The sequence below is a fragment of the Phaeodactylum tricornutum genome, genomic scaffold (assembly GCF_000150955.2).
Source record: "Phaeodactylum tricornutum CCAP 1055/1 PHATR_bd_20x24 genomic scaffold, whole genome shotgun sequence".
NCBI classification, from domain to species: domain Eukaryota; phylum Bacillariophyta; class Bacillariophyceae; order Surirellales; family Neidiaceae; genus Phaeodactylum; species Phaeodactylum tricornutum.
This window is the reverse complement of record NW_002238024.1, coordinates 1-12,034: the sequence shown is the minus strand read 5'-3', so window position 1 is coordinate 12,034 and position 12,034 is coordinate 1. Positions and strand designations below refer to the sequence as shown.

Below are 12,034 nucleotides of genomic sequence, written 5' to 3'. Positions count from 1 at the left end.
GTAACAGCTAAAGCTAAGCAATTCTATCTACAAAGTAGTATCAAATTGTTGCATTGTATGGCTATAATTTATCACTTCTGCTATTCTACTACAATTCTAGTTGATTATCACTGCAGTTTTCTAAACCAACTCCCTTGAAGCATTCTTCACCTTTCTCAAATCAATACAGGGCTCTGCCTGAGTCCTCTCTGGCTGCTAGTGTGGACAACTTTGAGAGACTACTGTATGTAGTTTGTTTTGATGACACTACAGCTAGTGTGGACACTTTTGAGACCCTATGTAGTTTTTTATAATGCCACTGTGTTATGCATTGCATGTAAAGCACATTGGACCATTTGGTAACACAGTGTTTTCTGTATTGGGGCAGGATTGGGCACCAAAGAACATCCGTTCAACAATGGTATTTTCTGGAATCAGTGTTAGCCAGGAACAAAGACTAACCTTGAAGAAAGATGCAGCATTAAACATATAAGACATGTCTGTCACATTGCCAACATTCCAAGACACAAGGTTGCCACCAAAGCTTTGTGCACTCTGAAACATCCAAGACATATCCGTTACGCTGCTGACATCCCAGGTAGCAAGTTCGCTGTTAAACTCAGATGCACTCTGAAACATGTAAGACATGTCCGTTACGCTGCTGACGTCCCAGGCTGCAAGATCACTGTTGAACACAGACGCACTACGAAACATATTAGACATATCCGATACCCGGCTCACATTCCACAAGGAGATATCACCGTTAAACGTCCTTGCGCTCTGAAACATGGATTCCATGTCCGATACTTGACTGACGTCCCAAGTTGAGAGGTCACCATTAAATGACGACGCACCATGGAACATGGAACGCATATTAGTGGCAGCGGAGACATCCCACCCGCTCAAGTCCTCGTTAAATGTCCTTATTGTGGTGTTTCGATCAAAGGCATCAAAGACTTGAGCAAAATTGGTGATCCTCGATACGTCCCACATTCCAATGGGATAACCATACGTAGCTGCGACTGTGGAATCTGACGGATTGCTTGAGCTAACGTAAGCATCTACGGCATCATACAGTTCTCGTGTTGTTTGAAACGAAAGACCAACGGGTAAGCTTCCACTAGGCAACTGGGATGCGGACACTACAGCACCTGATGGCGACAGGGTCGGCGGGGGGATAGAGACCGGAGCACCAGTTGACAGTTTTACAGTTGGCGACAGGGTTGGTGGGGGGAAAGAAACCGGAGCAATAGTTGGTGATCGGGTTGGCGGGGGGATGGAGACCGGAGCACTTGTTGGTGTTTTGACGATGGGCAATGGTGGGGAAGGGGGACTGGTAGTTAGTGGTTGGGAGGTTGGCAAGGAGGTTGACGGAGAATTGGAGCTCTCTCTATTGGATTGTGTTGTGGAATTGAATGGTGGAGATGGTTGGTCTGGAGATGATTGGGACAGCAGGAAGACAACCAAGACTATGATTCCTAGGACAAGAACAGTAATTGCAACCCCCCACAGGATTTTGCGCCGAGTATCTCCAGCTTTGCATCTTTTGGTGTAGTCTGGCACATCTCCCGCATGCTCCTGGTTTGTTGAGCCCTGCGTGGTTGGAGCAGTTGACAACCAAGAATCAACATGCACTCCAGAATTAGTAGGCGATGAGTCCAGATCCGGGACACACATTGGCCCCTCTTTCTGTGTATATTTGCCGTCCTGCCAGAGAGTAACCACTAAACAAGCATTGGGTCTCGCAGTACGGTCGCGAGAAAGGCATGACGTGGCAATCATCTTTAGTGCTTTCCAGCAAACATACTCAATCTCAGAAAGACGTTCTCTAGGCCGGGAGGGAACCACAAGCATGGGCAAGTGCTTCTTTTTCATCGCCAAAACAGTTATAGATGATTCCTTTTTGCCCCCGTGTGGAATCTGTTTAGTCATGCATTCCCACACTGTAACTCCAAAGGAGTACATCTCGCACACGCGCGATGTGTCGCTGACTTCTTCTGAGAGGATCTCGGGTGCTTGGTAGGCGGCTGTGCCTGCAATTTGGTTGCCCTGACGAGAGGATGTTGCCATTATTGTACCAAGACGGGCTTTTGTTGTGTGGAGGCCTTTCACCTTCGATTCGCCAAAGTCAGCCAACTTGGCTTCTGTTAAACCTTTGTTCAGTAACACGTTTAATGGTTTGACGTCGTGGTGGACAATACCTTGCAGATGAAGGAACTCCAAGGCTCCAGCAATACCTTTTAAGAGAAAGAGGAGACGGGAAAATCCTAGACTATTGGATAGGCTTCGATCACGCAGGGCATGGAAAAGTGTGGTGTGCATGAGCTCCATAACAATCACAGGTCTGTCGATTTCATTCAGTGTGGTAATGCACCCAATAACGTTAATGATATTGGAATGTGTGCCACAGGTGTGCGTCAGGAGGGCTTCGGTAGCAAGACATTCCACATCATGGGCTACCTGCTCTTTCGAGAGAGAGGCTACATCGCTTTCATTTATCTTGAGGCGTTTGATGGCGACGGGCTTCCTGTTGTAAAGTCCACAATACACATCCGCAAAGCCACCACCTCCCAAAAGATTCTCACTGTCGTCGCTGAAGTCCAGCAAGGATGGCGTAAGCGAAATAGCGAGCAATTCCTTTGCAGATGGGTGAAATGTTTTTGTCCGATGTTGTCGCTGCTGCTGTGAGACGGCACTCCTGCCTCCTGCAGGGGCAGCGGGATGTTCGTTGTATAGCGCATCGTCGATGCAATCCTTGGGCGAAGACACGACAACTTCCACGGCATTATCATGAATGTCCTTCAAGACCTCATCAAACTGCTGCTGGATCGTCGCGTAATGACCTGATTGATCCAAGGCAAGCAAATTGGAAACCCCTTTATTTTTGTCTTTCAGGAGATTGCTGATCTGAAGGTTGATCTGAAGGTCGGTCTTAAGGTCATTGAAGGCTGCGTCCAAAGATTTCGCTGCTCTACGGAGTTCGGCGAGCAACGATTCGGATCGTATTGCCCTTTTGAGTTTCTTGTTGTACGAAGACGAAGTGGCTGCTTGTAAGCAGAGGTAGACGTCTTTTACGACTTCACGGAAATGGCCCATCCTTTCGTCTGCAAGAACATTTTTCCATTCATTTGCCCGTGTCACCACCAGTGTCAGCCGCTTGCCGATGCGGGCTGCCTCATCCTTGCAGGCTTGAGCGTTTCGGCAGCATTCAATGCCTGCCTTAACGAGGGCCACGACAGAAAGAAAAACATCGGCCATAGCAGGGGTATTAAACGTGGACTTGAACTGCTCGGTTTGGTTGGCGTACTCACGTAGGGTACAGTACAAAAGGTAGCAAATTTGTTGACAAATCTGGAACACTTGATTACAATCAATACGTCCGTCAAATTTATAAGCATCTTTCGCCTGAAGGAAGCCGCAACACCGGCATAATTTTACATATTTGACGGCAAATGTCCACGTTTCAGGCAATAGTCCAGATTTCCCAGATGAAACGCGGATCCTACAAAGACGCAATCAGTTTTCTCTACGGCACAGGCATAAGCAAAGCGAAAACCAGACGCGCAGGGATTACAAATCCTGCACAGTGACTGAGTGGGCAGGAGCACTGCAGTCTCGAATCAAAAATGGCAGTGGCAGTAAATAAAGGAGATTCACACTTCCGGCAGCAAAGTCATTGACAGTGACGCCGCAGAATCACGAATCACTCCAAATCCAGCATAATATATAGCAAAATGTTTAAGAAGCAGAATAGTAATGTAAAAGTAAGTAGCTGCTTTTCATGCTAAATGTCTGCTAATTAGTCTAAGTACATAAAAGGTTGATCCCGCCAGGCTATGTAATGCAAGACATGCAAAGAATAATTTATATAACCTGCAATCACACTTTTTCACTTTGCATTTCGACATTGCCACTTTAAGGAAAAGCAAGAGTAAGTAAATTGGGTAGATATTATGCTGAGCACTCTCGCATTTCTTAAAGGTAGAAAGCGACTCGATACCTGAGTTTGTACTTAGGGAAAATTGATTTTGGTTGGATTAACAATTTTCGGTCTCATTAATTCTGAAACCGATTGTGAGAGGATATTTTTTAATAAGTACACCAATGTTGACGGTGTCATTTTGATGATGTTACTCAGTGCACGGCATCTGTTTTTCTTGCATGCATTTCGCGCTCTCCTGCAATCCGAAGCGAAGAGGGCAAATAGCAGGGGTGTTCCGTTCCTCTTGTTTCTGACTGTGATTGGTATTTTTTTTCCCCAGTTTAAAGCAAAAAGGCGACAATTGACTAACTGTAAGTCAAACCTATGCAATTGTCGGCCCACTCGTTACGGCTTGGGGATTTGTAGTTGTCGAGAATGTCTGTTGAAATACTCGTTTGTTCTCAGTAGAATATCCGTATCTACTGACTAACCTAGATGTAACCGTTCCGTTCGTTACCTTGTTCTAATTGTAAATTGTGAGTTGCTTCACATTGCATTTCTATCTACTTACACCATTGAGATGCTGGTCTTTTGTATACCAATTAATTCAATCGTAGTATATTATTTGTCTCATTTCATTCTATTTCACATTTGAATTCCTAGTTCTATCGGTTGCAAAAGTGGAAGTACTTACGGTTACAATCCAGATATGCTACAGACAATCAAACTGGAATCGGAACTAACCAGGAAAATGGCACAACGCGAACGACAACAGCCGTTCACTTGTAATCTATAAGCGTGACATATTTTAAACATTCCGACAAATCTTCGTGCAACATCGTCTTCCGCAGACCACTTTGCCAAGATGGGGTGGATCTTATCAGTCAAAAATGCCGCAATGTCTGCTAGGAGCTTTCGAGTGTTTTCTTTACAGAAAGCCTTTGCCCATCCGCAACTGAGCTGGTATGCGCGCGTCCACAACGACCAAGCGATCAAATTTCTTACCACCGACAAGCGTGATGAAAATGTTTACTTCCGTGGGACTTTTGATCAAAGTAAAGACCACACGAGGGATAACCGTTTTGAAGGAGCAGAAAAAGGCTCTTCTTTGGATGTTGGCCATGACTATAAACGTGACACATCGAGGAACAACCCCGATGTAGATCTAGAAAAGGTCCACGCACTCCTCGCGTCGCGTTTGCAAGCTAAGAAAATGAGACAGTTCGACGAAGCCGATAACATCTGTGACGAGCTATTGAGGGTTCACGGTGTCACCGTATGGGACCGCGATAAAACATGGCGCAGTGGGTGCAGCGAGACTGGATCGGAGTTAGAGCGCGCCGGTGGCCCTGTTAATTATGGCCCACTGGGACACGACTACTTGCCATCGCCCGACGCCGGTCCAGCTAAGGCAACCATGAGTGAAGAAAAGATAAACGCCCTTTTGGCAGAGCGTCTGCAATGTAAACTTTCTCGTCGATTTGCGGACGCTGACCGCATTCGAGATCTGCTCGAGTCCAAAGGCGTTTACGTCCATGAATTTCGCAAAGAATGGCGTGCCGATGGGGTCAAGTTTGATGACAATATGAGCCAAGGCAGACGTATGTACCAAAGTCGTCCATACTCAGAATCACATCACTCTGACAGTGCAGCTCTAACGGCGGAAGAGATCAAAACTATTGAAAATCTCCTTGCTCGTCGGTCTCTCGCTAGGCAGAATCAAAACTACAAATTGGCCGACGGTATTCAAGATGACCTTAAAAAAGATTTCAATGTGTATAGCAATGACAATCTTAATGAGTGGTCTGCGGGTGGATATTTTGGACCAAAAAGAGGGCATTCTCGTGAAGGGAGAGAATCGTACACCAGATTCCGAAAATCCAAGACAAAACATCTTAGTCACAAAGAACAACGATAATACGATGGAGTGGACCCACCAGTAAGCTCCTCTCAATGCCATGCGCCCTTTTATGTCAAATTGTCAATGATCAAAGTCTGCTCAAATAACCACAGGAATGGTGTCCATTACCAACCCTTTTTTGTCACCTTAGCTTGAAAGAGTTGATGTAGAACAGATATATATTGGGCGCAGCTCTATAAATATACACATGCCAATTGTGATACCTTGCATTCTTTAGTGCCAGAGGCTCTCTAATCAAAAATGAAAAAACCGTAGCGCGCTTTATTTGCAATTGTGTTACATTGGGCAGTCTCGAATTTGTGACGATGTTGACGAGCTAACCATGTTATTTACAGCGTAACATAGAAGATAATTTCTCTGTAGGTAGATTGATTCACAGAATATCTGACCTCCAGTTAGTGATAAAAAGGCACAAGAATAAAGTTCCTTCCGTTTCCTCCTTTCATAGGATGATCATATCCTCAAGTCCCATCGAACATATATTTTAGAGGTAGCTCGAGATGAGAGCTCGCTCTTTTTCTAATCTCACGACATGTCACTTTCTGCCGGACATGTCATATTTACATGCCATTTTTGACGAGCGTTGTGTAACATGATATTCCATATCCTATTCACAGCAAAGCGATGTAGTAACAATATCACATTTCAATCATCGCTTTGGCAGAGTTGAACGGTTTTGAAGGACAGGAACCACAAAGAATACAGCTCTGGAATGTATCGCGATATTTGGCTTCTTCTTGTAGTTTTGCCTTCGTGTACGACCGCTTTTGCTCGATGGGGGCCAGGTGACCGCTCGGAGCCGAGGACGGGAATGTCCGCCACTGACTGTCACAACATCAAAACTGTGGACGTCCTATCGCTCGATTCAATCCGTTCAAGCCTGATTCGACAGGAGGAGACCATCATTTTTGCTTTGATTGAGCGTGCACAATTTCGTCAAAATGAAATTGTATATAGAAAAGGTGGTTTTGGAAATCTTGGCACGCCCGTTGGTAGCACATCCGTCGAAGATCATGATCTTTCGTTCATGGAGTACATGCTTGTGGGGACAGAGGCACTCCATTGTGGCGTCCGCCGTTATACTTCGCCCGAAGAACACGCATTTTTCCCAGAACGGCTACCCTATGGACAGATGGACGCGCTTCCTCTGCTAGAGTACCCTCAGGAACTTTTGTCGTCAGTCGGCGGAGCTTGCGATCTCAATTTCAACAAGGCACTGCTGCAAAACTATGTGGAAAAAATTGTGCCGTCAGTCTCTAAGCAAGGTGATGATGAGCAGCATGGTTCCACAGTTTTGTGTGATATTGCGGCACTTCAGGCTCTAAGTCGTAGAATTCACTACGGAAAATTCGTTGCAGAGAGTAAATATCGATCCGATCCTAGTGGATACCAACAGTTGGTTGACGCTAATGATGCGGACGGGGTTATGAAGCTACTAACTAACAGGGTTGTAGAAGAAAAGGTGATTAGAAGAGCAAAACTCAAGGCTGCTACCTATGGGACAGAGCCTCTCCTTTCCGAAATGCCTCCAATAAAGGGAGCTGACACAACTTCTATTGTCGCAGCCGCGGCTGCGTCTGCTGTGGTGGCTGCGCTTGAAGCAATTGGTGAAGACAAAAGCAGACCGGGAAAAATTGACCCGACTGTCATTGAAAGCGTGTATAGGGATATAGTTATCCCTTTGACGAAAGTCATTGAAGTCGCATACTTGTTCCGACGCTGTGGGAGAGAGCCTCCGCCGGAATATCAGTTATGCTGACCGAGCTCATAAATCTTATAGTTTTCTTACGTTGTTGTCGAATTTATAGTAACATCGAATACCGACTTAATCAAGGTATTGCGTCGCTGCGGATAGTATGCATTTCTCGTCACAGTTACATTAGAAAGTTGCAACGATAACGGGCTAGAATCGTCTAAGGACCTGAAAGGATCCCGCATACTTTCGTAGACGATCAAAGGCGTAAAAAACACAAGATTATATGTTGAAAACTCCGGTTTCTTCTGATCTTTTGACTGTCTGAGTGACTAGTCGACAACAGAGACGTAATAAATAGATTCTCTCTTATTTCTCCTTTACGTTTGATCTACTCTTTCACACTGCTCTAGTGCTTGTTGTTGTGATCTTTAATTTACTTTTCACTAGTTCTGTTTCCTCTCAAACCTCGCTGTTTGATCGCTAATCCTTCGCTATTTCATCGCTTACTCCGATGGTTACTTCCAACACTTCTCTGTGTCTTACTTTCAATCCGTTGGCTTGTTTCATAGGATGATCATATCCCAAAATCCATCGAACATATAATTTAGCTCGAGATGAGAGCTCGCTCTTTTTCAAATCTCTTCGTGTGACATGTCGCATTCTGCCGGACATGTCCCACTTGACTGCCAAACTTGACATCCTCCCTGTTCGATGATTTCATTTTCCACTTTACTGTGTCCAGCAACGTGGAGAGCTCGCGGAGTGCAGTCATGCAGTCCGTGATCCATTTGCTTACCAAAAACACAATCTTTCCAATAAGTAAACTGTACTGTTTCTTCGATACTGATTGTCCTTCATTTCCCTTGTGAAATTCTTCGTGGTATCCAGGAATGCTAAAAATCTTGGCTTCCTCCCAGATCTCTAGTTTGTGGTCCCGGATGAATTCTTTCTCATACTCTGTTGTTTTGACTCCAATGTATTGCCCAATCTCGTTGTTTACAGCCATGCAGTGTACTCCAAGTAACTTTCTGAATTTGTCTAAATCCTTCATTGCATGCCAATAGATAAAGCCCAAAGCAATTCCCAGGTTTACCATGATGTCAAAAATTGCCTGCTTCCACTTGAAACTCTTGCGGTTACCGACTCTGGTGGGTACGCTGTTCCTTTTGATAAGCCCTCCTAAACCCTTTCGGTCCTGGATACTCGGCTTTTCCATCGCGTTCAATCCGTTTCTGTTCTTGCTGATGAGCACATAATGATATTCCTGCAGAACATCTTCTCCCGGGTCCGGATTTCCGGTCATTTCGTTAAATCCTTTGTCTTTGTGTGGCTCCGGCTCTTCAGACATTTTGGCTTCTTCTTCTTTGGTGTTATAGTTGTCCTGCATCAAGTGTTCTTCCTCGGCAAACTTCCACTGACTGCTTGTTTCCGTCGGGCTTAACACATCTTGTTTCATAGTTCTCATAGCCTTGAGGGGTTTTGCCGTATTTGTGATCCTCCCCGCTTTAGGCAGGGCAATAGTATGTCCATAGGGTTTGTTTGCTTCTTCCACTGCGTATACATGCCCTTTCTGTTCGGTACTGGAAAATACCTCCTCAGTCGATTCCTTTTTCGGTCCGCTCAACACCGTGCAGGTGAAGTAGTACAACTTGCTGCTTGATGTCCGATCTGCCGTGATACTCCTCTTCTTGTCTGCAGAGACGATAACAACTTTTGTCGCGGTCATTTCCGTGACACAACAGCCCTGGTCCAATAGGCATCCAACGCTCAAGATTCGTTTCTCGAAATCTGGCGAATACTTAACCTTTAGTAGCTTTATCTTTGCTCCGTCTTTCGTTTCCAAGTATACTGTACCTTGCATTGTCACATTCACAAAACTACCGCTCTTTCCAACTTGGACCTGTTCTGAGATCTTCTCTTGGTCCTGAAGTTCGTTAGCACAGTTCCATACATGACAGCTGGCTCCGGAGTCAGCTAGAATTTGTTCCCAGCTTGAACCGGCGTTCAGATTCTTCTCTTGCTCGACATGGGCCCCAACAAACATTCCTTCATTGGTTGGGCTTGGTCCGCCTTCTCCGTCTTTCTTCTCACTTCGACATTCATTCTTGTAATGTCCTTTCTTTCCACAATTAAAACACTCAATGTCCTTCTTGTTCTTTCCGCCCTGCTTTCCGTTGGGGCGTAAGTGCTCATTTTCTGGTTTGCTCCAGCACTTGTCTTGTGTATGCCCTGCTTTCCCGCAGTGACCACACTTTTCTTTCACTTCAGAATGAGACATCACTTTGTTATTGTCACTCTTACTGTGCCTCTTCCAGAAGTCTAAAATGATCCTCTTAAATGTCTCCATTGGGGTGGTCGTGTATGCTCCACTCAACTTGACTTTCACTGCCTCATAGGCCTCGGGGAGTTGGTCAATTATATGTGCCTTCATCTGAAGGTCATCGCGCATGTAGGACTGCTTGATCTTACCCATACGGGTATTCCGGTACTCCAGCTCCAGAAACCACTCTTCCACATTTTCATTTATACTGCCAATAGTACAGTCCTTAAATGAATGTTCAATTTTGTGTAGTCCGATTCGATTTCTTTCGGTTCGTACCTTTCACACAGTTTCTTCCACGCTTCGTAGGCATCTCCCATCGGCGCTCGTTCTGTCACCGCATTTTCGACGTACGAATATGCGGTCTTTTCGCAGCACAGTGCCAAATGAGCGTACGCCTGTACGTTTCTCAAGAATGCTTTCCGCGCCGACTTGCTTGCAGTCCCTGCATTGACCTCTTCCATGGTTGCAAGGCTTTCCTGCATGAATAACGCTTGGTAGAAGCAATGTTGCATTGCCGTCGCAATCGTCTTCCCTTTCCAGGTACGCCATTCATCCTCATTTCCTTTGAACTTGATGGTCCGACTGTTACTCACATACTCCGTGTCCTTCTGGTCATCGGATGCCGTATCGCTAATGTCGTCCATTGCGAGTTCTTCTTCTTCAGATTCTGCTTTCCGCTTCTGCTTCTGCTTCTGGTTTTACTTCTTCTTCTTTTCCGATGCGGTCTTCACCTTCCACGCGTTCTCGCTCGGAGTCTTACCGTGAGTCCTCAAGTTTCTTCGCTTGCAAGCGTGTTGAAAACTCCGGTTTCTTCTGATCTTTTGACTGTCTGAGTGACTAGTCGACAACAGAGACGTAATAAATAGATTCTCTCTTATTTCTCCTTTACGTTTGATCTACTCTTTCACACTGCTCTAGTGCTTGTTGTTGTGATCTTTAATTTACTTTTCACTAGTTCTGTTTCCTCTCAAACCTCGCTGTTTGATCGCTAATCCTTCGCTATTTCATCGCTTACTCCGATGGTTACTTCCAACACTTCTCTGTGTCTTACTTTCAATCCGTTGGCTTGTTTCATAGGATGATCATATCCCAAAATCCATCGAACATATAATTTAGCTCGAGATGAGAGCTCGCTCTTTTTCAAATCTCTTCGTGTGACATGTCGCATTCTGCCGGACATGTCCCACTTGACTGCCAAACTTGACAATTATAGACTCGTCTGGTAGACTTACAGTTAGGGATATGAACCCCTCATCTACCGCTTGACGTAGGGGTTTTCTAGTCCCCACACATCGAAACCATAAACATAGACATGGACATGGAGAGATGTGTCCCCTCAAAACCACCATGGGAAAAAGAGGGATCCACAACTTGTAAAAATAAAAGTTCGACACTGCATGCAATGACAAGTAGTACTGCAAATGCAATTTGTTCCGACACTGGCTTTGTCGAAACGGGAAAGTCGGCAAACCCTTCTTCACATGAATCAATACAAAATTGAACGCATGAGATTCTGACGTACTGGAGCTGACTGAACCTTTGTTAGCGCATCGGCTAAGTTTGTTTCCGACGGCTCATAAGCAATCTTGATAACTCCCATTGTGACATTCTCTTGTACAAAGTGATATGCAATAGCATTACTCTTCTTCTTCAATACTGATTCCGGCGCTGTAGTATTGTGAACCACCGACATATTGTCGCACAAAACTCTAGCTGGACCATCAATCGGAATACCCATTCTCCATAACTTATACCTTAAACCTTAATCATCTCCGTAGCAATCTTTAATGCAACAAATTCACTTCCAAACAAAAACGTTTCAACTGAATTCTGATGCTTTGAGAACCACATAGTCGGAGCATGATTGGGACAAATCAAAACACCTGTTTGAGAATGACGAGTGACTTTGTCTCCAGCATGGTCAGTGTCAACAAAAGTAGTAATCTCCACAGCCCTACCACATGGCTTCGGAGCATTCCTCAAAATAGGTTCCTTCACAATACCATAAAAATCCGTCCAATCTGCACCATCAATAAAATTGATTGTCAATGTCAGCATACAAATCATCAAACACAAGTCGAGACCTCTTGTGAGATTTTAAATAAACAAAAATATGAAGAACAGGACTCAAGTGTCCTTCTCGTGGCATTGCGAGAAATGATGAAAGCATAGATACTTCACACATAATATCGA

General features: G+C 44.9%; 4 protein-coding genes across 4 annotated transcripts; 2 read left to right on the top strand and 2 right to left on the bottom strand.

The window, feature by feature from the left end:
• Nucleotides 1-303: 303 nt before the first annotated feature.
• On the bottom strand, nt 304-3,237 carry PHATRDRAFT_bd1239 (predicted protein; the record flags this gene model as incomplete). The annotated part of the gene is made up of 1 exon (XM_002176194.1): nt 304-3,237. One exon carries the CDS (start codon nt 3,235-3,237, stop codon nt 304-306), a length of 2,934 nt encoding a protein of 977 aa, XP_002176230.1.
• Nucleotides 3,238-4,667: 1,430 nt separating this feature from the next.
• PHATRDRAFT_bd1617 (predicted protein) lies at nt 4,668-6,022 on the top strand. The gene has a single exon (XM_002176196.1). It carries the CDS (start codon nt 4,767-4,769, stop codon nt 5,817-5,819), a length of 1,053 nt encoding a protein of 350 aa, XP_002176232.1. The 5' UTR covers nt 4,668-4,766; the 3' UTR covers nt 5,820-6,022.
• A 611-nt stretch (nt 6,023-6,633) lies between these two features.
• Nucleotides 6,634-7,581, top strand: PHATRDRAFT_bd417 (probable chorismate mutase; the record flags this gene model as incomplete). Its single annotated transcript, XM_002176195.1, has 2 exons — nt 6,634-7,397; nt 7,479-7,581. The coding sequence occupies 2 exons, from the start codon at nt 6,634-6,636 to the stop codon at nt 7,579-7,581; spliced, it is 867 nt and encodes a 288-aa protein (XP_002176231.1).
• A 541-nt stretch (nt 7,582-8,122) lies between these two features.
• PHATRDRAFT_bd1234 (predicted protein) lies at nt 8,123-10,485 on the bottom strand (the record flags this gene model as incomplete). Its single annotated transcript, XM_002176193.1, has 3 exons — nt 8,123-8,964; nt 9,820-10,046; nt 10,118-10,485. 3 exons carry the CDS (start codon nt 10,483-10,485, stop codon nt 8,123-8,125), a joined length of 1,437 nt encoding a protein of 478 aa, XP_002176229.1.
• Nucleotides 10,486-12,034: the final 1,549 nt, after the last annotated feature.

Coding starts and splice junctions, on each gene's coding strand:
- PHATRDRAFT_bd1617 (XM_002176196.1), top strand. CDS start 4,767: ATGGGGTGGATCTTATCAGTCAAAAATGCCGCAATGTCTGCTAGGAGC.